This window comes from Rattus norvegicus, chromosome 1 (genome assembly GCF_036323735.1).
Source record: "Rattus norvegicus strain BN/NHsdMcwi chromosome 1, GRCr8, whole genome shotgun sequence".
Lineage (NCBI taxonomy): Eukaryota > Metazoa > Chordata > Mammalia > Rodentia > Muridae > Rattus > Rattus norvegicus.
This window is the reverse complement of record NC_086019.1, coordinates 118,678,989-118,705,817: the sequence shown is the minus strand read 5'-3', so window position 1 is coordinate 118,705,817 and position 26,829 is coordinate 118,678,989. Positions and strand designations below refer to the sequence as shown.

Here is a 26,829-nt window from a genome sequence, read left to right as displayed (position 1 = left end):
ATATATAAACGATCAATAAATATTTGAAAGGCACACCACGTCTTTAGGAATCAGGGAGACACAAAATTATAGTTGCTTTGGGAGTCCAACTTCTCCATGGTCAGAATGGCTGTCATCAAAAAGAATGACATCAAATGCTGCTTAGCATTTGGAATAAAAGAAACTTTATAGACTGCTGGGTGGAGGTGGTAGCAGTAATAATTAGTGCTGCTACTGTGGACAGCAACACGCAGGTTCCACAACAGGCTGTGCTATCCCCGGCTACTCACTCTTAGAGGTATATCTAAAGGATCCTAAGCCAGCACAGAGATACCTGCACATCCATGTTTATTCACAAAACTAAAACATGGGAGCCTAGATGTTCCCCAGCAGATGAATGGATAAAGAAAATGTGGTGCATAATACTTAACTGTAAAGGAGAATGATATTGGATCCCTGGAACGGCTTGATCTTCCGGGGCTAAGTGGTGAAAGAACAAGACATGTCATGTTCTATGGAATACATGTCGCAGGAAAGCAAGGACTAGTTAGGGAGAGGAGAGAGGCCAGCAAAAGAAAGGGGGAGAGAGGATATGAAATCAGGATCAAAAAGAGAACGAAGAATAACCAGGCGGAGTGGCTCATGCCTTTATCCCTATACTCAGGAGACAGAGGCAGGCAGAGTTCCAGGCGAGCCTGAACTAAAGTGCCAGGAAAGCCAGGGCTAAACACATGAGGGGGGGGGGATAAACAAAAAACATTATAATCTAATTAATGTTTTGAAGCTGGAAATAAGGGCTTTCCGGTGGAGTGCCCAGCATCAGGAAAAAAAGTATTAAATTCATGGCTTTATTCAGACACCAGTTTCCATTTTGAGTCTTTGTAGTAAAACTGGAGGAATGAGGAAATGGTAACATTAGCTCAAAGTGAAGAAAAAGCTCAGTGATAGAGTAAGCCCTGGTTTCAATACTCAGCATCACACAGGGGGACTAGGATGGTAGAAAATGAACTGGATACAGCACGTCTGCACTGCATTTATAACTTGCCTGTGAGTCTAAAGTTATTTCAGCACAAAGTTAGTAAACTTAGCAAGCTAATTGTTTCTCATAGGAAGACAAAAGAGATAACAACGCCAAGTACTTCTGGTGTTTTGGGGTGTTTTGTTTTGTTCTGTTTTGTTTCTACTTGAGCTGTACAAAGTAACAACTCCCTGTAAGTAAGAACCATCCACACATTCCAGCAACTCAGGAGGTGCAGGGAAGGTCCCCAAGCATTGCCCTGTCACACAGCATCAAGGGAACAGCATGTGTCTCTAAGTGAAGATACCACCTATGAACATAGTTTTGGCCAAAGCAAATTTAAACATGAGCCTGATGACGCTCTAAGGTAATATCCAGAAACACGGTAAGAAAACTACAGGTGTCCCCAGCAAGCCACAGGCCCTACAGCACAAACAGCCCCATTGCTGAAAATAAACTCTAAAGTCAAACCAAGAGAAATGGGCGGGAGAGGGCTTATAATAGCAATTTACATACTGAAAGGTTTAGCAGCTAATTGCAACCAACAGCCTTTATGTGGATCTGATTCAAACATACAAATTGAAAACAATCCACTTAAGATCTGTGGATATTCAAACTGGGCTAGTTAATAATTTAAAGAACCTAAGAATTTTAGGAATGATAATGGTATTTGTAGGTTCATTTACTACAACCGTTTGTTTTGTTTTGTTTTGTTTTAAATCATCTACAGATGAAATGTTACGATGACTGAGAGTTCTTCCAAAATAAGTGGATGGTGATACAGAGGATTATGTTTATGGGACCACGCTGTACTACGTAGGGAGATCTTGTCTCCGAAAGCTGAGAAAGTGGGAGCATAAACAAAACAACTCTGGCCATATTACAGTAGCTTCAGAGGCTACAGAGGCATGGGCTCACATCCTTCTTTTCTGGCTAACACTATTTCCCTGAGTAACACTAGAGGTGTAAACAGCTTTGCCACTCCTTAGGAGTTCAATTACCATATGAAAGGTGAAAGAATCTGGGCTTTCCAGAGGCCCATTAAAACAAAGCTGCCTCCCCCCAGTCAAAAGAATACAATCCCAGTTCTACCTCTAGGCCCCAAAACAACACACTACTTTCGCCTTTTTAAAAAAGTAAAATCAGGGAGGCATGCTTGTGGGAGAGACCTCTATCAGGGACTCAAAGCTCTGAAGAGGAAGAAACAAGCTCACCAGAAAAGAGAAAGGGATGCAGGCACATGGAGGTAGAAGGGCAGTAGGAAATCAGGATACTGAGCATGGCATTGTAGAAGGAATGAAAAACAATAGGAGAGTATTCTGTTCTTGGCTCTACTGAAACAACAGCCACAAAGATCAGTGAATGCAGGTTAGAAGTAACCCTGGCTCCCTGAGCAACTGAGAATACAGGAAATGAAACAGGACAATTCCGATAGGTAAGTGGGTAGGTGGGTAGGTAGGTAGGTAGGTAGGTAGGTAGGTAGGTAGACAGACAGACAGATGGATGGGCAGATGGATGGACAGACAGGCAGACAGACATGATTTAGGTCACACAGCAGACTGAAGACAAAGTCAAACATAGAAGTGTATCTCAGTTGTAGAACACTTAGAATGTGTAAGACTAGGTTTAGTCCCCTGTAGCAGGAAATTAAAAAAAAAACATAACTCAGATAAGATGTAGGGAAGTAATAACTTAGATAGGGTTTGAATAAGGGAGAGATGGTGATCAAGCGCCAAGGTCCCATGCACAGTGGAGTTCATCGATGATATACTTTACTGCTGCCCCCAGGTTAGCCTATTGATCTCTGCTGCCTACAGCTGAAACGATGGTTGATTTAAAAAGACAGCTATAGAAAGTCAAAAGTGGGAGAGAGAGGCTTGGCCTGACCTTAGGGAGGACCATGTTTATTCATGCTGAAGGGGCATCTTATCACCCACAAGCACAGGTAACCAAAACACATACAGGGGAAGGTGGAAGACCGCACCTTATATGGGGCAGGAAAGACTTCTGTAGTCCACAAGGGATACAGAGAAGGGAAGTCCTTCAGCAGAAAAGTATCATTCCCTAACTCTGACAGAATAGACAAGCGTGGAGAGAAAGAGAGAGAGAGACACTAATTTTTATGGCTGTCATATAACCTTATGTTATCTCCCATCCTATAGTATTCTGTGTATGTTGTCAAAGTTACACCTAAAAAGAGTAAATCAAAACAAGTAAAGTTTATTTAATGTGTAATAATATTCAAAACCAGATATATGTTTAAAATTGGTTATAAAAGATTGAATGCTTGAGTAAATTGGTTTAAATTTAAAACACTTGCATAGCAGGAAAGTCCCAGGCTCAGGCAGTTCTCTTGGGTGGAGAATTATCCCTCCAGAGTACACTGAATGATAGCTCCATTATAGGACAAAGAGACATGGGAAAAAGATCTGCCAGGAGTCTGCTGCTTTTGCTTCAGGATGCTTAGGCCTGGCCACCTTTGGCTATGCAGGTCTGACCAGCTACGGTCATATAGGCCAAAGCAGGGGAGAAGAAAACAAAAAATAAAACCTTATCTAAAGACAAATTACACCCCATGTCTCACATGACAAAGGGTTGGATTCTCTAGCTCAATGGAGGATCTCAGGCTCTGCACCCACAACTTAAATGTCTCAAGCAACAGAGAGGCAAAAAACAATTCCTCTGCCCTCAGTGTTTCCCAAACTGACATAAGGAGATGCTGTGAACAGGGAAACCTTGTACCTAAGCCTATCACCTAATTAGTATGAAACCACATGACAATTCAACGTGTCATGTCCTTTACCCTGGCATTCAATTCTTCCTCTTAAAAAAAGATAATTTCAGGGACTCTATACTAACCATCCACGTTCCCTCGTTAAAGGTCATCTATTTTTAAGTAGAATGGTGTTATGAAATATGCTTACTGTTATCAGTACATGGAGACCTAAAGATTTGCCCATGGGCAAAATGAGTAAAGAATTGGCTCTAGCCTTCCTTGTTAATTCAATCTATAATGTAAATTATTTATTACAGATGTGATATGGCTGATTGCTTTCCTCTGTTGGCTAAGTGTACAGAATGGGAATGTCGATTTTTATAAAGGTTCTCTTGGTGGGGTTAATTCTGAAAAACTCTGTAAATCATTTACTCTTGACATGGCACTTACTTGGGTAGTGACTCAGGATGCTCTAGGGCAGTGGTTAAAAACCTGTGGGTTTCGACCCCTTGGGAGTAGAATGATCCTTTCTTAGGGGTCATATCAGATTTTCTCCACATCAAATGTTTACATTACAATTGGTAAAAGTAGCAAACTTACAATTATGAAGCAGCAATGAAATAATTTTATGGTTGGGAGTCCCCATAATATGAGGTGTATTAAGGGTCACAGCACTAGAAGAGTTGAGAACCACTGTTCTAGATTGTTCTAGATAAGTAACTATTGAGGAAAAAGCAAGACAGTCACTGTCTCTGGGAGTAAACTTTTAAAATTAAAATTGAAAATAATTCTTTTGGGGAGAATACAACTTAAAATTAAATCATCTCTTTTTTTTTTTCCTTTTCTTTTTTTCAGAGCTGGGAACCGAACCCAGGGCCTTGCACTTGCTAAACAAGCACTCTACCACTTAGCTAAATCCCCAACCAATCATCTCTTTTCATAGCTTGACATATAAAATGTGTTTACAATACAGCCTTGGGTATAACAATTTGATGTCATGTTTTTCAAATACCAGATATGGTCATTTAAGGTGACAGTAAGATATTTAGCTTATCAAATTGTGTCCGGTTTGTTCATTAAATAACAGCTATATTGTTAATATTTAATAATATTTAAGACAAATACGCAAAGTTCATCATATGTGAAAGCAAAAGATGTCACTTAAACATTATTGTGGTTTGAATAGATATGGTCCCCAGACTCATGTTTAAGTACTTGGCCCATAGGTAGTGTTGCTATTAAGGCGGAGGCTTGTTGGAGTAGGTGTGTTCCTATTAGAGGAAGTGTGTCACTGTGGGGGCAGGCTTTGAGGTCTCCTATGTTCAAGCTAGACCTAGCGTGGCACAGTTTCCTTCAGCTACCTATGAACCAAGACGTAGAACTCTCTGCTCCTCCGGTATCATATCAGTCTGAATGCTGTGGGAATGCGAACACTATGACTAAACCTCTGAAACTATAAGTCACCCCCAATTAAATGTTTTCCTTTGTAAGAGTCGCCGTGGTCATGGTGTTTCTTCACAGCACTGAAACCCTAATAAGCCAGGCACTTACTGTTCAGATTCATTCCTTGGATGCAGACTCTATTTACAAAGCTTCCAAAGTACTCGTTTCTTGTTCCTTCCTTACAGGAGTCTGATGTTAACAAACACCTAATAATAGAACTTCTACAGAAGTCTGGTATATGGTCAATTGTACAACTGAGTTTAACTCATGTTAATCTCAATGTGAAAGTTTTCCTCATATATCCTTATCTCTTAATATTCCCCGCAAAGTTGTACAGTTATAATCTCTTGGCTTATGTTCTATATCTCTGTCAACTATTAGGTTTTTATCATAACCCCTTGGATGGGACCTCCTCTTAATTGCTCCTCCCCTTATCACCCTACTATCAGCCGTGAAGCAGTCACCAAGAGATAAAAATAGTTCGGAGACCACTAAAAAGGTACTAATGAGACACGGTCCATCCAACTCATCGATGTTCTTGCCACTCTGGACATTGATTTAGGGACTCAGGATGCAAACAGCTGGACAGAAGCCTTCTTTGCATCAATTAACCTTTCTGTCTCACTAGCTCACATCAGCCTAACAGCCTTCAGGACCATCTTGACTCCTTGATGGATACAGTACTCCAAATGTACAAAGCATTCCATCTATTGCTAAGGACAGGATGTATGTCCTCCTCAAGCAATGCTGCTTTAATAACATTTAGTATTATTAAACCAGGCAAGAATTCCTCTGTTACCCTCCCACTCTGGCTCCTTATTATTCTCATACCTATGGTTTTACCCTGCCTTTAAAATGTTTTACTTATTGAATTTTACTCTCTACCCAAAGAAAATGTACCATATAGGCTCTCCCAATAGCTCTCTTCCTACAAAAGCTCCATATATTCCTAATATGTCTACAAAAAAGGACCTTTAAAATGCTGTGGCAAAACTCTGGCTAAAAGGAACCCTTTTTACTGTAAAGCCCTTTACACTGTAAATTCTTTATATTGTCCCTCTATTTTCTCCTCTGAGGCTTTAAAGCTCCCTGCTACTTCTATTAGCTCATTGTGGTGCAACAATCCTGCCCATGGGAGCAGTCACAGTCACCCCAAATCAACTCTATGTCCACTTTCTCCCACCTCTGTTCCACCCTATCCCTCAGACTTCCCAGGAAATCTGTTTGACTCTGTAAGCAAACCATCTGCTTGGAGCCTTGTCATAACTATTTCCTGAGTCTCTTTAGGAATGTAGGATGGCAATCATCTGATCCATCATAGCCCATCGAGTTAAGACTCTCCCCCAGCTACATGACCAGAAGACCCTGAGGCACCCACTCTGACTCTCCTCATCAGAAAGCAGCGATAATAACACCTGTCCTGCATTTCTTTATATCCTTTCATAGTTATGAATGACAGTTTCCTGTTCAAGGTCTATACACCTAGCTTCTCTTGCAGACTACAGAAGTCACTTCTGCCCCATATGAGGCCACCTCCCATCTTCCCTTGGAGACATCTTGGCCATCTCATACATGAGTGACATGATCCCATCTCTGTGCATAAACATGGTCCTACCTAGGGCCAGACAAAGCCTCTCTTTGTTTCTGACTGGTCTATCTACAACTGTGTCTCCTTGATAAGCTAACAACTGAGCAGCTTCCAGACATTAAGTAAAAGGGTGGGTCTTTCTGTTCCTTTACCACATCTCACAGTGGCATAGCCAACCTTCTTTACCTGCAGGTTACACATCTAAGCCCCAACCAACCTTGAACTAAATTTAAACAATACAAAATAGCAATGCATTACACAGTATTTTCAATGAATTAAGTATTAAGTCATCTAGAGTCAATTTAAAGTAGCCAGAAGGATGTGTGAAGGTTTGATGCAAAGAACTACACACTTCACACAAGGGACTGAAGCATACTGGGTAATTGGTACCCACATAATCCCTGCTGCACACTTTCCCTGTGGACTGCTATTAGCTATACATTGCAAGAACTCTTACCGTGGACTCCTATCAGGACATACTCTAACAGTGGGCTGTCCAGCTCAGGCTGTCTCTCTCAACCCCTGCCCTAGAAACAGATATTTCTCAAGCCCACAAAGTGTGGCTCAGGGGATCTCCCTAAATAGTCTTCAATTCACTAGAGGATAAAATGTGTTCAGAACATAGACAATGACTGCTTAACATGCACTGCCTAGAAAGCTGCACTCCTGATAAGCACTATAAAGGATCCTCAGAGCAAGGAGATCTAGAGTCCTGGCACTGGGAAGTAGATACACGAAATGCCATATAAAGAACGACACGTCACTAATTCACCTTCAAGGACCAGGTCCTGGGTAAGGGCTCTCATGCTTTGAGCTCAAAGTACAGTTCAAGCTACTTGATCACTGAGGCAGATGGGTTCCTTAAGCTCTGGAGTCAGGGGCCAGCCTAGGCACCAGACTGAGATTACACATCTCAAACGGAGAGGGGGGAATGCTCTGATTGAATAAATACCTCATTTTGCACTGTAACTGAAGCATGGCACCTGGAATAGGCACAGGAAGACAGACTTCCACATTTTATAGTAGCCTGTGACTTCCTGTGCTTACAAAGATACTAGTCAGACTGACCTAACAGGTCACTACCTGAGCTCACCGAGTGCAGTGACCCATGAGTCAAAGTTCATGTCCATCCTCCCTCCATATGCCTTATAACTCATTCTTGGTCTCTGGATGCCCCGGCCACATGTGCTACCCCATTTACCCCATCTCTAGTGTGAAGCACGCCTAATCCCTGCATGTCTCTGGCCATAATCCCACTGGTCCTTACATGGCAATGCCAATCCTTACCTATCTTCTCTGAGAGTTGTCTCCCAGTAATAACCCAGCATCTCAGCATCAAGAGCCCAGCCCAGGGCCTAGCTCACGGCCCTAACAACAGCCCTTCATGAAACCCAGTTTCCTCTTCCTTCTACCCAAATGTCCTGATAACATCAACCCCAGACTCCTCAGAATGGAAGAAGTTGACCTGTCTTCCCATAACAAGGAAGAAAAGTGGGGCATAAGCCTAACTGCTCTTCCCACAGTTGGGAAGTGATTAAAAGGGGGAGGGGGCAACTTCTGCACTGGAATGATAACAAGGTCAAAGATGGAGGTGAGATACCTGAGGTGAGGCTCCACACACAGCCACCATCTCTCTCAAGCCCATTAAGTACCCAGTGCCTGACCTGGCAGAGAAGGGAAACTTCCAAGGGTGACTAGTACCCTTGTAAGCACAGGAAGTTATTTAAGAATATAACTTAGAGGCAGGGGAGTACAGGGAATATCATAGGCCTCCCTGGAGGCTGTACTAAATGCTCAGGAACCAACTGGGAACCTTAACTTCAGTAGATGTGGTTTTTCTAAGTCAGTTCTCTGCCTTAGTTTTCTCATCCACAAAGCAGGGTTGTTATCAAGAGACGAATGACAAATGGGCAGCACTTCATCAACTGAAAATAAACTATTTCCTAAAGCTCTGAAAAGGAAGCAACTGGAATGACAGGCTGGTTGGAAGTGGGAAGTTCATATTCACAGATGCAGAGACTTGTTAGAGCCCCCACCTTGACGTGTGCAAAGGACAGACACACAGCTGCCTGGCGTTGGAGACACTGAGAGCTTTGTATGAAGGATTCCACACTGGCTTGCTGAGGCTTCTGGTGAACAGGATTCAGGAAATTCCATAGCCCTTCCCATCCACGTCATCAGGTCTGGTGACTAGCCAATGCGCACCTCTCCAGAGCAAGCAATGGGCCTTACCCAAATGTGGGCCATCACATAAGAATCACATCTTTGCTATTTCCTACTCATTCCTGGGCCTATTCCCAGACCTACTAAGTCTAACACACTGAAGAGCTGATACTTTAAAAAAAAAGTGCCAGCAGTTCTTACAAAAAGTTTGAAAACCACAAGCATAGGAATGTGAGAAACCTGTTTGAGGCCCAGACCACTCTGCAGTAGCTGCGAGTCACTTAGCCTCTCAGAGCCTTAACACTGCTCAGGCAGTCAAAACAATCAAGTTGGCCTAGGAGCAAAGCATGGACCTGTATCAAAAACAAAACCCTGACTAGAGAAAGGGATTCCCAGTCTTCTAACTTATCCCAAGGGACAGGTTCATCAACATCACACATATGTGCAAGGCTCAATCTCCTACTGAAAAGCAGAGCTTCTTAGGGTGCTTTCAGGCCTGGTGGAAACTGAACATGAGGAACGTCATCCACCTAGAAGGCCATGTCCAACAAGGTAAGCCAAAGGCAAACAATGAACTGAACTGTAAATGATGGCCAAGACATTGGTTTCTTCAGGGGTGTCCCAGCTGATGGACAGAGAGCTCCAAGATGATCCACCTCCATGTAGATATCCACGTGGGGAATAAAGGGAGAAAAGTTTACCAAGAAACCTTGGCTCACATCTGAGCCTTAGGGTTCTGAGAGTAGGAGACTTCCAATGGAAGAAAGTAACTCTGAAGGTCACCAACCTGGGAAGCAGCCCCTCAAGGCCTCTTTTAAACTGGAAACAAGTTTTGGCCAGAGCGGGATAGTGGGAGCCCACATCTTTAACCCCAACACTCAGGAGGCAGAGGGAAGCAGATCTCTGACTTAGAGGCCAGCCTGGTCTACCTAGTGAGTTGTGGGACAGCCAGGCCTAAACAACAAAATTGTCTCAGAAAACAAAACAAACAAACAAAAAAACAGAAAAGGAAGGAAGGAAGAGAAAGAACTAATGAAAGAGAGGAAAAGAAGAAAGGGAGGAAAAAGGAAGGGGGGAGCCGTCCCAATGTGGTGGCTCATGGCTATACTCCCAGCATGGGGGAGACTGAGGAAGGAAGATCATCAGCAGTTCAATAACAGCCTGGGCTATATTGAGATCCTATCTCAAAAGCATTGCAGAAAGCTGAGGAAGAAGCTTAAGGAAAGGAGAGGCAGAGGAGGAGTGAAGAAGGGAGAGGGACAGGGAGAGGGACAGGGAGAAGGAGCAAGGAGACTAAAAAATGGTACCCAGTCTGAGGCCGGATCACAGTTATAAGTGGATGCCCCGTTGCTTTTGCCTGACCTTCAATCTGGTCTATGCCAGATGAATCAGAACTTTTTGTCCCAAGACAGCAGTTATCTAAGAGTGAGCTATAAACTCCTGTGTGTTGAATGCCATGTAGATTTGCCCAAGGATTGAGGCCAGGACTTCAGGTGATCACATCCTAGGCATAAGCCCAGGGGCAATGTGGATGAGACTGACCACGTGCAACCAGATGCCAACCATGAGTTTGTTCTGGTTTAGAAGTTGAGTGCTAGTCTGGAACGGGGGACCAATGCACACCTCTGCATCAAGGACGCTGTTGCATCTTTGAGGATGAATGACCTCACCTGGCCCAGGCTACTCCCCGGGCTACCCTGGTCTCGTGCAAGTCACACCCAATACTCTTTTTCTGGATGCTCAGTTTGGCTCACCTGCTGAAGACAAGGCAGCCCAGGTGGTTGATTTCGTGGTCCGAACGGTGGCGGCTGTAGTCCTCCCACAGGTCCTTGATGGCAGTGACCGCCAGAATAAAGAGCACAGGCGCCAGTGCCAGGACCGGCTGGAAAGCGTTCACTGCCGGCACAAAGTTGAGTAGCGCGATGAAGACGAAGTACACATTGGCTAGGCGGTGGAACTGTTCGAAGAGATTCTTGGGCAAGAAGGACAGCAGAGTGTACTTGGTGGTCTTGAGGCGGTTGTCGGCCAGGTGCTGGATGCAGCCGCGCATCAGCAGCCGTTCGCCCTTGGAGGCTCCGGCAGTGGAGTCTTCGGTGCCCAGGGACGGCAGCAGGTTGGAGCGCACCGTGCGCGTCCGGCCCTCCCAGCGCCTTCGTCGAGGACGCCGCCGCCCCGGGGATGCGGGCTCTTCGGCCGCCGCGGACTCCCGCTCCATGGCCGCGTGTCGCCGCGCCCGGCTCCTCTGCCGCTCGCGCCAGCCTCCTAGGTGATCATTGCCCGCCACCCGGGCGCGGCAGCACGGGTTCCCCTCCTGCGGGACGCACAGAGACCACGGTCAGCGTGCCGCGCCCCGCCCAGTCCGCCCAGCCCGCCCAGCCCGTCTAGCCTTCTAGGTCTACTAGTCCCCGCCGGGCGGGAGGTCGCGGGCGGGCCCTGCGCTCTGCCCCTCGCAGTCCCCTCCCGCCACCCAGGCGGCCTGGGCGGTTTCCGCCGAGGTGGCTCCTCTGCCCCGCCCTCACTCAGATTCAGATTGGGCGGATAGCGGGAAACAAAAAGAGCCGGCGCTGGAAACTTTAGAGAGCTTTACTTTCGTTTCTCTGAGGCATCCAGTTTAGTCCCAGAGACTTTGCAAACTCACTGAGCCGCAAATAAAAGACGAAGACTTCAGGGTTGAGAATCAGGACGCCCCATCCCTCCTAGCCCGCGTGCTCTCACTAAAGCAGACAGACTTGATCCTGGACCAGGAAATGGTGTCTGGAGATCAGAATTAGGACCTCCTCAAGGCTGGGTCACTTGGAGTTAAAACTCCAGAATCCCTGGTATACCAATTTTCCACTTTTCAAATTATGTTTTGGAGACCGCATTGCCACCTAAGAACTCTCCATAAAGTCACTATTTCTGTCCTTCTACAAAGAAAACACTACCCTACTGTCCAGCCTGCACTTACTTTGAGTTTTGTTTTGTTTTTTGTTTTTTTTTTTTTTTTGGTGAACCAGAAATATTCTTTTTTTCTAGCATTATCATCAACTTTCTTTGTTCCCCAAGTAGGATTTTCTTCTTATTTCTTCATAAAAGAGAAGATTATAATATACATCCAAAGTGACATTTGAGTTACTGTTTCTCTGCCCGGTGAAGGACTGAGATTCCCTAAGCAGCTCTGATCTGGGGATCTAGAAATAGACCATACAGAGAGGGAGGCTGATGGGCAGCTGAGGGAATATGAGGAAAGGGTTTCTTTCCTGTAGATGGGAGCGAGGAGTTTATATACATTGAATACTGGGAGACTGAAGTTGACTTTGGAAGGAGCTGGGAAGCACCCTACAGGTGAAGTAAGGTCCCACAGCTTCCACTCTGTGTGCCTCCCTTAACAAATACAGAGATGAGAAATGGGGATATTTTTAGTCTGGGAGGGCATGACTGGGGGAACTAAATGAGAAATAGCTAGTATTCTGTGTCCAGATTTGAGGTCCTTCAACTCTTCCTTTAACAGGCTAGCCCCTCCTTTCTCGCCTTATCTCAGCAACATTTGCTAGCCCTGGGTATTTCCTCTAAGGGTCCTGATCTGGCTTTACTCAAATCTCTTGTCTTCTCCTATCCCTCTTTTTGGGTGGTCCAAACTTTGTGCTCCTTGGTTTACATGTTACCCAGCTATAGGAGGTCTCATCATTGACCAAGCCCGCAGAATACACTAGAATCCAGCATTAGAAGAGTAAAGTAATAGTTACAAAAGAAAGGAAGGAGATGAAGGGAGGGGAGGAGGGAGGGAGGGAGGGGAAGAGAGGAGAGGAGAGGAGAAGAGAAGAGGAGAAGAAAAGAGGAGAAGAGAAGAGAAGAGAAGAGAAGAGAAGAGAAGAGAAGAGAAGAGAAGAGAAGAGAAGAGAAGAGAAGAGAAGAGTTCCCTTAAATTCCTACTCCCAGTAAGAGGTTCAAATTAGAAGGGTGAAAGTCAGATCAGAAAAACACTGGGCTAAATTGTCTGCATTTTCCCAAGAGAATTTTATCTCAGAGTAGACAAGAAGCATCCTAAACAGGATTAGGAGCAAATCTAGTCCTTAACACCTATGACTTTGCTTTCAATTCCATCACCTAACTCAGTGGAGTTCCAGGTCTGCCAGTTCCTCTGTTCTTTGGCTGTCTCTTGTCTTTACAGGTATTCCAGCACTGCCCGAAATCCTTCAAGTCAGTCTACCACCTTTTAAGATCTGTGCTTCAATTCAGTCCCCACTGTCAGAGTAGTTACATGAGCACTTCATTTCATTTCCTTACCCGGAGCTCCTAGGACTCCCCCGTTGCTTTCAAAGTCAAATGTTGACTCCTCAGGCAAAGGTCCCTTAAGGCCCTAGGGGAACTGGCACCAGCTGGTTTAACTCTGCCCCTTCTAGTCCCTGCCAACCCCAGGGTGAGAGGTCTCCTTACCCTTCTCAGAACAGACCGTGTCCCTCCTGTCTACATTCCATGCTAAGATTCCAAGATTCTGTGAGTCACACTACCCCACCAGTCTGGAATCTTCCCCCACATGCTCTTAACCAATCCAAATTCAGTATCTCCAATTGGGCTTAACTCATCTAGTCTCCCAAAAGTTCCACATACATGCATGCATGCATGCATGCACCCACATGCATTGTAGGACTTTTGAGCATAGACATTGTCCACCAGAATAATTCATAGACCCAAGGTTGACCAGACAAGAACAAGGCTGTGATGTAGCCTGATCAGTGCTTGTCACCCAAATCTCTGTACTTTATATGACACCAGGCTGCTGGGTTCTGGGCAGATCACTGAAACCATCTTGTTCAGTAAGCCTTTTTCAACATTGGCATAGTACCTTGGCATTTTGTGGGCAGCAGGAATGAGAAGGAAAACTGTCAAGGTCAAGAAGCTTACTTATGGCACTGACATCCCAACAGAAAGAGAATGCAACCAACAATAAATCTTTTTTTTTAGGATTTATTTATTTTATTTATATCAGTACATTGCAGCTATCTTCAGACACACCAGAAGAGGACATCAGATCCCATTACAGATGGTTGTGAGACACCATGTGGTTCCCAGGAATTGAACTCAGGATCTCTGGAAGAGCAGTCAGTGCTCTTAACTGCTGAGTCATCTCTCCAGCCCCCAAAAATAAATCTTGAGAACCACCCAAGAGTCATAGGTGGGACCCTGTAGAGGTGCAGGAGACATAAGTGAGAGGGAGTCAACAAGGCATGAAACCTGGGTGAGGCAAGATTTGTAGTAGAGCCAGGCAGAGGAGATTATTCTCCACAAAGGCCTCAGAGACAGACAGCTCTAGAACTGAATTTAAACAGTCTGTCATTCATTTGGAAACAACCCCCCCCCCACACACACACACACGCATACAAGCCTGTGCGGGAGTCTGTGAGAATATTCCATGAACACCACCGTATCCCAGTGTGGTAATCCCTAGAAAGAAGACATGAACATGCTGGAGCACAGAGCACAGGACAGGTAAGCATGCAGCTGCTGCCTCTGTGGAAAGAAGTCCGGAGACTTTCCAACAGCCCTGAGGCTAGGAGCGATGCAGATGTCAAGTATAGGTAGTTATAGCAGCCTAGGTTCAGCAGGAAGAGCTGTGTCTGGAGCTAAGTGAGGGAGCAGAAACAGGATGTTCATAGATATGTGAATCCTGGTGAGAAGTTTGTCATTGGATCCAGGTTTGCAACTCAAGGACTGGAGTAGAAGCAAAGCGGGCAGCATAGTAAGAAGTCACTGCAGGGCAGATAGGGGACAGTGGCTCAGGTAGGTGGTTATGTGGAGGGGGAAGGGGGCTGCTTAGAGCTTAAGGATTTAATATTAGTTAGAATATAAAGGAAAGAACTGCATATGGCCAAGCGGCTGAAATTGAAACTGCCATCTACTGATGTGTCAAGTTGGTGCTGTTATAGCTTTCAAATCTACTGGGAAAGACCAAAGACTTAGATTCAACTCAAATTTAGATTGAGTGAATTTATTCTTACTTCTAGCAGGATGGCAGCCTTAGAGCCAATCAGCATGCCATGCTGAAAGTGGTCGAAAGGAAGGGTTTATAAGGGTAAGTATCAAAGATGTACATTACAGTCATCTATGGAATCCACACCTGGACAAGAAAATGGTTTTATTCCCCTCAGGTGTTTCTCTTTCTTGCTATATAGCAATAAAACGTTCACTTCTTCCCAGTCCCGCAGCAATAAGTGAGTGTACAAAAGCAAAAGGCGAGTTGTTAAATACCTCATAGCAGGAACACCATTATCCCATTCTCATTCTCATCTCACTTGCAGGCTGCTAGGATCTCACAGGCATTCCAGGGCAATGGTCAACAGCTCTTAAGGGATGACTGGTACCGTATTAAGTTTCTTTAGCCATTACAGGGAGTTATGTGCAAATGATTACACAAGTCTGAGCACTCTTGGGGGGGGAGCATCTCTAATAAATGGGATAGAACAGATTATTTCTGGGCAGGCAATAACACAGTATTATCAGGATAGAGGCGACTGTCACATCCCCATAGGGCAAAGCCACAGGAACAGAGTTGGACAGGAAGGCCAAGGTCTAAGAGGAGGGTTTGCCAGTCAATATACAAGAAGTTGAGAGCGGAGTTGTCAGCATGCAGGGATTCACTACCTTTGTGAGGGACAGGGTTTGAATCTGTATTTGCTGCAGTTGCACAGAAGCATGGATCTCCAAGACAAAAGCGTGGGAGAAGAGGACTGATTTGAACTTTTAATAGATAGAGCATGAGTGCTAAACACAGCAGGATCCAATAGGGCAATAAATTAGGAGGTGGTTTGGAAGTATATCAGCCTGTCCCTGTCAACAGATTTTATATTCAAAGATCCAACCTATCACAGCTACAAAATATTTTGGGGAAAGTGGATTTGCACTGAACATGTACAGATCTATGTCTTTGCTATTATTCTCTGAACAATATAGTCTAACTCTTTCCATAGCATTTCAACAATTTTGGGTATTAGAAAAATCTATGGATGGTTTAAAATACGGGAGTGTGCATAGGTTTTAATAACTATTAGGCAATTTTGAATATAAGAGATTTGAGAATCTGGGGCTTTGGTATCTGCATAGAGGAGGAAGACTGGGGAGCAGATCCTAAAACTAGCATCCTGCATATGTGGAAAGATAACTATGTATTATAGAATTAAGTTAGCAATGACATTTTTATATGTATAAAAAAGGTGATTTCCCCACCCCACACCCCCACACTGCCCCAAGAGGTCCCTTGAGAAAGCTCAAAATCTAAGAAAGTAGGCCTGTGCTATTTTGGAGCAGTTGGGAAAATAATGAGGCCACTGAGTTACAGCATCCTGAACAGGTATGACCTGTATCCAAGCTGGAGATTTACAGGTCGTTTCTCTCCAAACTAGCTTCATATTAATGTCATCAAATGATCTTCTGTTGTTGCCAGATTACATTTAAAACTGCTAGAATGGTTAATCACAGTGACGTGCAGGTTCTAGCACCATGTTTGCTAAAGACTTCTTGGCTGATTATGAGTAGCCAGGTTTAGTCGCATCTGTTCTACATCTGTAATGAGCATGAGCCTGCATTCCAGTCAAGTCACTGGGGTTTTCAAGAACACCTGACAGTATAAAAGAAACTCATACAAGTGGGATTTTCCTCTTTATTAGTAAAGCTGCCAAGAAAGGAGCAAACAAGGAATAGTAGAAATGTTTGCAAGTGTCAGCATGGCTAAATACCCTGGCCCTGATAAGTAGGTGGTATCAGTGTAGATAATATTTCTGTCTCTTCAAGCAGTTGATGCTATGATGAATTAGCAATGCTTATTGTTTTGTTGATAGTTGAGCCCTTTAGCATCTTCACCTCTGATAGATTAGGACATATATGTAAAAGTTCCCAAAACAGTTAAAAGCTCGACTTTCAACTTTCATTCCTCAAGAACCATTAATGCAAAGAACAAAGGTTATATAACCATAATCTCTGCCCATGAGAGGTAAAGGCAAGAGGATTTCAAATTGGAGGGAAGGACAAGGCATGGTGGCATGTATTTGTAACCTCTTCCCTAAGTAGACACAGAAGAGTCAGGAGTTCTAGGCCAGCCTGGGCTTTGTAGCAAGCTTAAGACTTAAGCTGTGCTAGACCCCATCTTTAAAAGCCTAAAAAAATATTTATGTTTGATAATGAGGATGATCTACATAGAGTCCCGAACAAATAATATGAAATAACTTCCAAAATCCTCAGAGAAGCAAAACCAGAAGAAGCCGTCTGTATATGAGAAGGGACAGAATGGAATAAGAATGTGTCTTGCAGGCCGAGATGGTGATGGTTCATCCTCAAAGAAGGGAAACAGGGAAGCAAAGCTCTGCAGACAAAGAACAAATAAGGACAAAAGCATCATTTATCTAGAAATAGGAATGTAACAGTATAGTGCATTGACAAAAGCTAAGATCCCAATTGATACTGACTGGTTTTAAGAATGTGGATTAGAAAAACACAAAAGTACAGCTGGTTGGGCATGTGAATTGTGAACCCACCATGCTAGTGTTTGATATAGCTCATTCAAAAATTAAATCCTCAAAGCTCAATATCCTCATTCCTAAGAAAATGTACAAAGGACTTTTCCACATAAATAACACATTCATAAATGGTACAATTTGGTCATAAAATAAAACGATGTGGTTGTTGTATTCACAAAATAAAATAAACTTGCAAAATGAAAGTTAACTAGAGCCACAGTCAACAAAACTTAATTAAACACAACACTGGATAAAAGCATAATTCTCAAGAACCTACATGCAGGGCATTACTATATTTTGATATCACAGATATTACTTGCAATACTAAGAAGAATATTATTAATCATATGTGATAACTTCTCATAAAGTAATGTGTATTTATGTTATGATAGAACCACTGCACTATAGGGCACTAACCCTAGATAAATTAAAATTTATATGCACATAACATAATAAATCTATTTATGGTTGTCAAGATTAGAAATAGACCAAATATCTCCAGCAGGCTAATGGATGCAGGCACATCATGGAATTAACTAGTCATCAACAAAAGCAAACTATTGAAGCACACAACTTGAATGGGTCTCAAGAGAATGATACTGAGTGAAGAAAACTCGTCTCTACAGGCTACATGTTATATAACCTCACTAATACAGCACTTTTAAAACAGCAACTAATAAAGATGAGAGTAGCATGCTGAGTATGAATAAGGGAGGGATAGAACAGTTGGTGGTTATAAAAGGAAACTTACTCCAGAGTATTCTGGTGTTAGAGTTGTTCTGTATTTAATTGAGGTGGTTACAGGAATCTATATATGACAGATTCACAGAACACATATACATGCATGTATGATGACATCTCGGTAAAGCTGATGGATTTCATTAGTTATCACTTAAATATATACTTACATTTTATAAACATAGTAAAGTTACATTTAACTAATATTTATATTTGTTATATAAATATATGAGCAGTATATTCAAGAGTAAAAATAAACCTCATATCTCATTAGTCATTAAACTTACTAAGTTTAACTAATTTTAAGAATATAATATATAATATAATCTTCTGACTATCATATATATGTAGTTGTTATACTTCATAACTAGTGATACCTAATATATACTGTTCACATAATAGTATATTCAGAAGATAAACTACAAAAAATAGAGACAAATTTCACTACTAAAATAAAATAATACTTCCTACCCCACAGCTCTGCCTGCCTCCTGGGAGGCCAGCCCCAACCTGGGGGATACTCAGATTAGATACCCACACCCCAATCTCCCCACCTGCTGTGTCCCCAGCAAGCCCAGCAGCTGTGAGCTCTGCCCCACCCTATCAGACCTCCATCTTCCTTCTTGTTCATACCCCCACTTACAATTGAAAATCAGCACCCCACTCTTAACCTCACAGCTTCTCTTCCTTCCCAGGAGGCCTGGACCAACCCAGAACACCCAGGGACTACCAAGCCAGCGAACCACAGACAGACAGACGATAAAAGACAAAGACAAGAACATAATCAACAGAAGCCAGTGCATTATGGCAACATCAGAGCCCAACTCTCCTACTACAGCAAGACCTGAAGAGAAAGACTGTGACATTAAATCTCATCTGATGAAGATGATAGGGACCTTTAAAGAGGATATAAAAGTATCCTTAAAAGAAATGCAGGAAAATGCAATTAAACAGGTAGAAGTCCTTAAAGATAAAACAAATAAATTCCTTAAAGATATACAGGAAATTACAAACAGGTGAAAGAAGTGAATAGAATTCATCAAGACCTAAAAATGAAAATAGAAGTAAGAAGGAAAAAACACATGAAAGCTACCCTGGAGAGGGAAAACCTAGGAAAGAGAACAGCAACTACAGACACAAGCATAACCAATAGAATAAAATAGGTAAAAGAGAGAATCTTAAATGTAGAGAGTAATGAAAAAAATGACACACTAGTACAAGAAAGTGCCAAATGTAAAAAGTTTCTAATTTAAAACATCCAGGAAATTTTGGACACTATGAAAAGACCAAACCTAAGGATAATAAGAATAGAAGAGAGTGAAGATTCCCTGTTCAAGGGGCCATCTTCAACAAAATCATAGGAGAAATATTCCCAAACCTATAAGCAGCATACAAGAAGCATACAGAACACCAAATAGATTGGACCAGAAAGGAAAAATCCTTCCACCATATAATAATTGAAACACCAAATGTACAGAACAAAAAAAGAATATTAAAAGCTGTAAGGAAAAGATACCAAATAACATATAAAGGCAGATCTAACACCCAACTTCTCAACAGAGACTCTAAAAACCAGAAGATCCTGAACAGATGCCTTGCAGATTCTAAGGGACCACAGAAGCCACAGATTTCTATATCCAGCAAAACTTTCAATCACCACATATGGAGAAACCAAGATATTCCATGACAAAACCTAATTTATTCAATGTATTTCTACTAATCCAGCCCTACAAAGGATAGAAGAAGGAAAACTCCAACATTAAGAGGGTAACTACACCCAAAAAACATAAGGAATCAATCATATCAAAGCAAAACCAAAAACAGAATCATACACACAGAGTATCACCACCAACATACAAATGACATGAACTAGCAATAATTGTTTATTAATATCTCTCAACATCAGTGAACTCGATTTACCAATAAAAAGATACAGGCTAAGAGACTGGATACTAAATAGGATCCATTATTCCACTGCAAACAAGAAATACACCTCAGCAACAAAAAAATACACTACCTCAGAGTAAAGGGCTAGGAAAACATTTTCTAAACAGTCCCAAGAAAAAAAGCTGGAGGAGCTATTTTAATATCCAATAAAATAGACTTTAAAAAATAATCAGAAGAGATGGGGAAGGACACTTCATAGTCATCAAAGAAAGAAGCAGAGACTGAAGGAATAATAAATCAATCACCAGACCAACTTGAGACCCATCCAGTGGGTTAGCACCAATCCCTGACACTATTAATGATACTCTGCTCTGCTTGCAGACAGGAGCCTAGAATAATTTCTCTGAGTGGTCCTATGCAGCTGCTGTCTGAAACAGATGCAGATACCAGCACCCAAACATTGGACAGAAGTTGGGGACTCTTACAAAAGAGTCGCAGAAGGATTGAAAGCCCTGAACAGGATAGGAACTCTACAGAAAGACCAGCAGAGTAAACTAACCTGTATCCCTGGATTGTCAGAGACTGCACAACCAACCAACAAGCATACACTGGATGGACAGAGGCCCCCAGGCCATATGTAGCAGACATGCACCTTGATCTCCTCATAGGTCCCCTAACAATTGCAATGGGGGCTGTCCCTAAAAGTATAGCTTGACTGTGAAATCCATTCCCCAACAGCGATGCCCTGTCTGGTTGTAGTGGGAGAGGATGAGCCTAATCCTGAAGAGACTTGATGTGCCAGGGTGGGGGTGTATGGAAACGGGGGAGACCCCCTCTCAGAGAAGAGGAGGGAAATGAGGGAGGAACTCTGTCAAGGGATGACTGGAAGATGGCAGAGTTTGGGATGTAAATAAATAAATAAAACAAAACCGCCAAAATATGATGATGCAACAGATATATCCTAGCATATATTTTATAATAAAAGTATTATTTTTGGTGTTCTTTAAACAGAAGTATATGCTGGAATAAAATAACTCAGAAACACATTTTTCTATATATTGGAAATTCAATTTGTGATGAATTCTCTGCTTTTATATATATATATAATATATATATATATTGCTTTTCTGAGATTGGTGTGGTTCTTTTAACATAATGATCACCAGCTCTACCCATTTTCCTGCTAAAGACATAATTTCCTTCTTTATAGCTGAAAGTGTCATTTATAAACCAATTTTTCTTTATCCATTTCTCTATTGTTTGATTTTATAACTCAGTTTTTCTGAATAGTAGTAAATACTGATGTATACATAATCTTTCTGACCTTGACTTAAAACTTTTGAGAAAGTTCCCAGGAGTGGTATAGCTTCATTGTAGGTTAGATCTATCTTTAGTTTGTTGAAAAGCCCCCATAATGGTTTCCATGGTGACTAGGCTACTTTACATTCCCCCAAGTGAATAAGTGCTCTGTTTTGTCCACATCCTTGTCTGTATTAGTTACATTATTTTCTTAATGGCTGTCATTCTGGCTTGGGTAAAAAGAAATTTTGATATAGTCTTGATTTGTACTTCTCTAATGGCTACTTGAGCTGAAAATTATTCATATGTTTATAGGAAATTTATATTTCATCTTTTGAGAAATTTCTTCTCTTTTCATTAACTCATTCATTTATTGGATTGTTTAATATCTTATTTAGTTTTTAAAATTAAAGAAGGCACAGTTCACAGAAAACATTGGCGGGACAAAGCTTGTTAAACATGAAGGCCTATTTTCTTCAGAGGAAGGAAATGACTGAAGCCTGGTCACCTGGAAGGCTGGAGTAGATGTTGTCTAATAACCCAGTAGTCTTTTGCTATATTATATGGAGACAGTCTCCTGAATCCTCCAAAAGTGTGAGCCTTGTTTAGGCTCTAATCCTTAGCTTAGTCTCTCATCCTTATGAAAGAGGTCCCAGGTCCTTGCATCTTCCATCAATAGAGTCTGTCTGAATGCTTATTATTAATTCTTCCTTGTTAGGCCTTCCCCTGAGTGCTGTTTATCAGCTAATAGTATTCATTCCTTTTGTTTTGTTTTGTTTTTATAACTTTTGACTGTTCTAGGAAATGACATTTTATGTATTATTTGAAAGTTTTATACATTTATACAATGTATTTGGTGATATCTGTCTACCTTCCTACAAACTCCCTCTAATGTCCCCTCACTGTCTGTCTCAGAGCTTATCTTTTTTTTCTTGTTCTTTCAAATTCCTTGAGTCTTATTAGTGCTGCCCATATATAAATGGGGATGTGGTTGATTTTAAAAGTCACATCATTTTCAAATGTCAGTTTTCACAAATCTCCTCACCATTTGCTTGCTGTTACATTCTACTCACCATATTGACATGGTGTTCTCCTAAGCCTTGGATGGGAGAAGATTGCTAAGATAACCCATCGAAGACTGAACAATGAAGTACAATGCATGCTTGCCACCTTGAGCAGCCCTCAGTTTTCCTGTTAACCATGGCCCACTGGAAAAAGAAATATATCTGAACAAAGTTAAGTACAGCACAAATCTATGGGTACAAACAAACTTTTGGAATGCAATTTGACAATAGGACCATTTTTTTCTGGCCATTATTGACAGTTCTCTAATGATTTGTAGGTAACTGTGTCCCCACTTTCATTATGATTTAATTAGTTTGAGTCTGATTTAATTTTATATCTAGCTAAATATTTACTGGTTTTGTAAAACATTTTCAACTTTGGTTTTCAATAAATATCTACATCATTTTCTTATGTATATTAGAACAGCAATATTTATCATGAGTATAATTGCAATTATTAATAGAGTCTAAACCATTTTATAACTATGTATTTTTCTTATTTTTTCTTTTTAATTTTTGATTGGATATTTTATTTATTTACATTTTAAATGTTACCCTCTTTCCCAGTTTCTGCCAAAAAACCCCTGTTCCATTACCCCTTCCTCTGCTTCTATGAGAGTGTTCCTCCACTCACTCCTACCTGGACATCCTAGCATTCTCCTACACTGGGACATCAAGCCTTCACAGACCAAGGGCCTCCCCTCCCATTAATGCTGGATAAGGCCATGCTCAGCTACATATGCAGCTGGAGCCGTGGGTCTCTTTATCTGTATTCTTTGGTTAGTGATTTAGTCCCTGGAGCTCTGGGGGACATGGTTGGTTGATATTGTTGTTCTTCCTATGGGGTTGCAAACAGTCAGCTCCTTAAGTCCTTCCCCTAACACCTCCTTTGGCGACCCAGTGATCAGTCCAATGGCTATCTGCGAGCATCTGCCTCTGTAGTGGTCAAGCTCTGGCAGAACCTCTCATGAGACAGCTATATCAGGCTTCTGTCAGCAAGCACTTCTTGGCATCCACAATCGTATCTGGGTTTGGTGTCTGTATATGGGATGAATCCCCAGCTGGGACAGTCTCTGGATGACCTTTCCTTCAGTCTCTGCTCTGCTCTTTGTCCCTGCATTTCCTTTAGACAGGAGCAATTCAGGAGATGGGTGGGGGTAGCCCCATCCCTCAATTGGGAGCCGTGCCTAACTTCTGGATGTGATCTTAAAGGTTCTCTCTCCCTTTTGTTGGGTATTTCAGCTAATGTCATCTCTGTTAGGTCCTGGGACCTCTTGCTTTCCTGGCTTCTGGGACTTTCTGGTGACTATCCATAGTTCCTGATCCCGTATTGCTACACACCTCTGTTCAATTTCCTGACTCCATGTATTTCTCTCCCCACCCCTGTCTTCTCCTATACCTGATCCTGCTCTCCCTTTTCCCCCTCCATCTCTTTTCTTCCTCCCAAGTCCCTCTCACTGTCTACTTCCCCTGATTATTTTGTTCCCCCTCGCAATGGTTTGTATAAGCTTGTTAAACATGAAGGCCTATAAGCTTGACCCAGGGAGTGGCACTGTTAGAAGGTGAGGCCTTGTTGGAGGAGGGGTATCACTGTGGGGGTGGGCTTGGAGACCCTCCTCCTAGCTGCCTGAGGAAGCTCAGGCTGTTCCTGGCTTCCTTCTGGTGAAAATGTAGAACTCAGTTCCTCCTGCACTGTGTCTTCCTGGATGCTGCCATGCTCCCACCTTGATGATAATAGACTGAACCTCTTAACCTGTAAGCCAATCCCAATTAAATGTGATCCTTTATAAAACTTGCATTGATCATAGTGTCTGTTCATAGCAATAAAACCCTAGCTAAGATACTCCTTAAATGGGACTAGAACATCCACACTTGGGTCTTCCTTCTTCTTCATCTTCATTTGATCTGTGAATTGAATTGTGGGTATTCCAAGCTTTTGCACTAATATTCACTTATCAGTGAGTGCATAACATGTGCATTCTTTTCGGACTGGGTTACCTCACTTTGGATATTTTCTAGTTCCATCTATTTGTCTGCAAATTCATGAAATCATTGTTTTTAATAGCTGAGTAGTACTCCATTGTGTAAATGTACCATATTTTCTGTATCCATTCCTCTACTGAAGGACATCTGGGTTTTTTTCAGCTTCTGGCTATCATAAACAAGGCTGCTATGAACATAGTGGAGCATGTGTCCTTGCTATATGTTGGAGCATTTTTGCATATATGCCTAAGAGTGGTATAACTGGGTCCTCAGGTAGGACTATGTCCAATTTTCTGAAGAACTGCCAGACTGATTTCCAGAGTAGTTGTACCAGCTTGCCATCTAACCAGCAATGGAGGAGTGTTCCGGTTGCACCACATCCTTGCCAGCATCTGCTGTCACCTGAGTTTTTGATCTTAGCCATTCTGACTGGTGTGAGGTGGAATCTCAGGATCATTTTAATTTGCATTTTCCTGATTACTAAAGCTGTTGAACATTTCTTTAGGTGCTTCTCGGCCATTCAAGGTTCCTCAGTTGAGAAGTTTTTGTTTAGCTCTGTACCCTATTTTTAGCAGGGTTATTTGATTCTCTGATGTCTTCTTGAGTTCTCTCTCTATATAGGATATTAGCCCTCTATTGGACATAGGATGGTTAAAGATCTTTTCCCAGTCTGTTAGTTGCCGTTTTGTCCTATTGATGTTGTCCTTTGCCTTACAGAAGCTTTTCAATTTTATGAGGTCCCATTTGTCAATTGTTGATCTTTCTATGGGATGGTGATTCCCACAGAAGTTCTTTTCCAGAACTCATTCTTTTTGTAAAGTTCATGGATGCTTTGCCACTTTGCTAGGGAGTTTCTATATAGTTATGCCTAAAGGTCTGTTGTGATAATTGCCATTGGGAAACCTTTTTCAAAAATTTTCCTGTGCTTAAATGTGCCAGAAGAATAAACATTAAGGTCAGACTCTGGAAGTCTTGATAATGAGCCTGCACAATTGGTGCTGACTTAAGTTTCCTTCTTCACTTTGTGCAGATCTTTTCCCTGTTGTAGAGATGCTTGCCCAGTCCCCTCCCCAATAACAAATGATTTGTACAATCTAGACATTAATCCATTTTCAGATGTACAATTAGCACTTTTTCCATTTTGAACACTGATTCTTCACTTGAGTAACTGTTTTTCAATACAAAGGCTTTTTAATTCATGAGGCACAACTTGCCCATCACTGGCCTTTTTTCTTAAATGCTGGGAGAATTATTTAGAAAGTGCTTGTGTGTGCTTATCTTTTTAAGGGCTTTCCCTGCTGTTTCCTCTATCAGTCTTAGTTTCTGATCTTTCATTAAGGTCTTTGATCCATTCCAAGTTGAGTTTTTAAACTTTTTTCATTAGCATCTCTTAATTATATATAGTAGTGTGCTTCATTATGACAGTTTAGTACCAGACTTGAGTTTTCTCTGTGTAGCAAGCATCACATCCAATCAGAAAATAGCTAGTTTGCTTCCATAACAGACTTACCATTATTGTACCTAGAGGGTTCGTCTTGCTTGGCATCCTAAAGTTGTTGTTGCTGCTGCTGTTGTTATTGTTGCTGTTGTTGTTGTTTTAAACATGCTGACATACAGATCTAGTTCTATCCTTCTACATGTGAATATCTAATTTTTGTTGCACCACGTACTGAGTGTTAGGTAGCTGTAGCTTTATGAATTTCTATTCAGGTCCTCTATTCTGTCACCTTGATATATTTGTCTCCTTTTGTGCCAGTTGAATGTTAATTTTCTTAGTATTACTCTGTAGAATAACTCGAAATCAGATATGATGATCTCTCTAGCATTATTCTTTCTACTCAGGATTTCATCAATATGCAGACTGTTTTTTTGTTTTTGTTTCTTGTTTGTTTGTTTGTTTTTGTCAACTTGACACAAACTAGGGTAAGCTGGGAAGACACACCTTCAATTGAGAGAATGCTCTCACTAAATTGACCTGTGGGTAAGCCTGTGGGGCATCTTCTTGATTAATGATATATGTAGGGGAACCATCCTAGTGGGTCATGCCATCCCTGGGTAGGTGGTCCTGAGTTGTATAAGAAAGCAGGCTAAGAAAGCCATGAGGAACAAACTGGTCAGCATCACTCCTCCAAGGCCTCTGCCTAATCTTATCTTACCTTGAGTTCCTGCCCTGACTTCCCTCAATGATGGACCTGCAAGCTGGAATAAACCCCTTCCTCCTGAAGTTGTTTTTGGTAATAGTGTTTTATAACAACAATAGTAACCCAAACTCATTTTCAAGATACCTACTTCTAAATAAAGTCACTTTCTGAGGTACTGTGAGTGAGAACTTCAATTTATAATCTCCAGGGACACAAACATAGCTAATAAGAAGCAACACAGGTTAATTAAATAGTTTGTTGAGTGTTCTGACTGTAAAACAATAAGAGGGGGCAGAAGAAGGAAAGGTTGGGCTAAGGGTA

The 26,829-nt window shown here is 42.0% G+C and overlaps 1 protein-coding gene across 5 annotated transcripts in view; it reads right to left on the bottom strand.

Annotated features, from left to right (window-relative positions):
* Atp10a (ATPase phospholipid transporting 10A (putative)) overlaps positions 1–13,362 on the bottom strand; it is a 173,662-nt gene extending 160,300 nt beyond the window's left edge. Inside the window, exons 1-2 of one of the 5 annotated variants that reach the window (XM_039084993.2) lie at positions 13,324–13,362; positions 10,662–11,218 (exon numbers count right to left, since the gene is read on the bottom strand). In XM_039084993.2, the coding sequence (XP_038940921.1) occupies positions 10,662–11,122 (461 nt within the window). In that variant the 5' untranslated portion in view covers positions 11,123–11,218; positions 13,324–13,362. Of the gene's footprint in view, positions 1–10,661; positions 11,372–12,993; positions 13,124–13,173 lie in introns of those variants that run through there. The other 4 variants (NM_001141935.3, XM_063269214.1, XM_039084995.2 and 1 more) reach the window with 4 other exon arrangements.
* Positions 13,363–26,829: the final 13,467 nt, after the last annotated feature.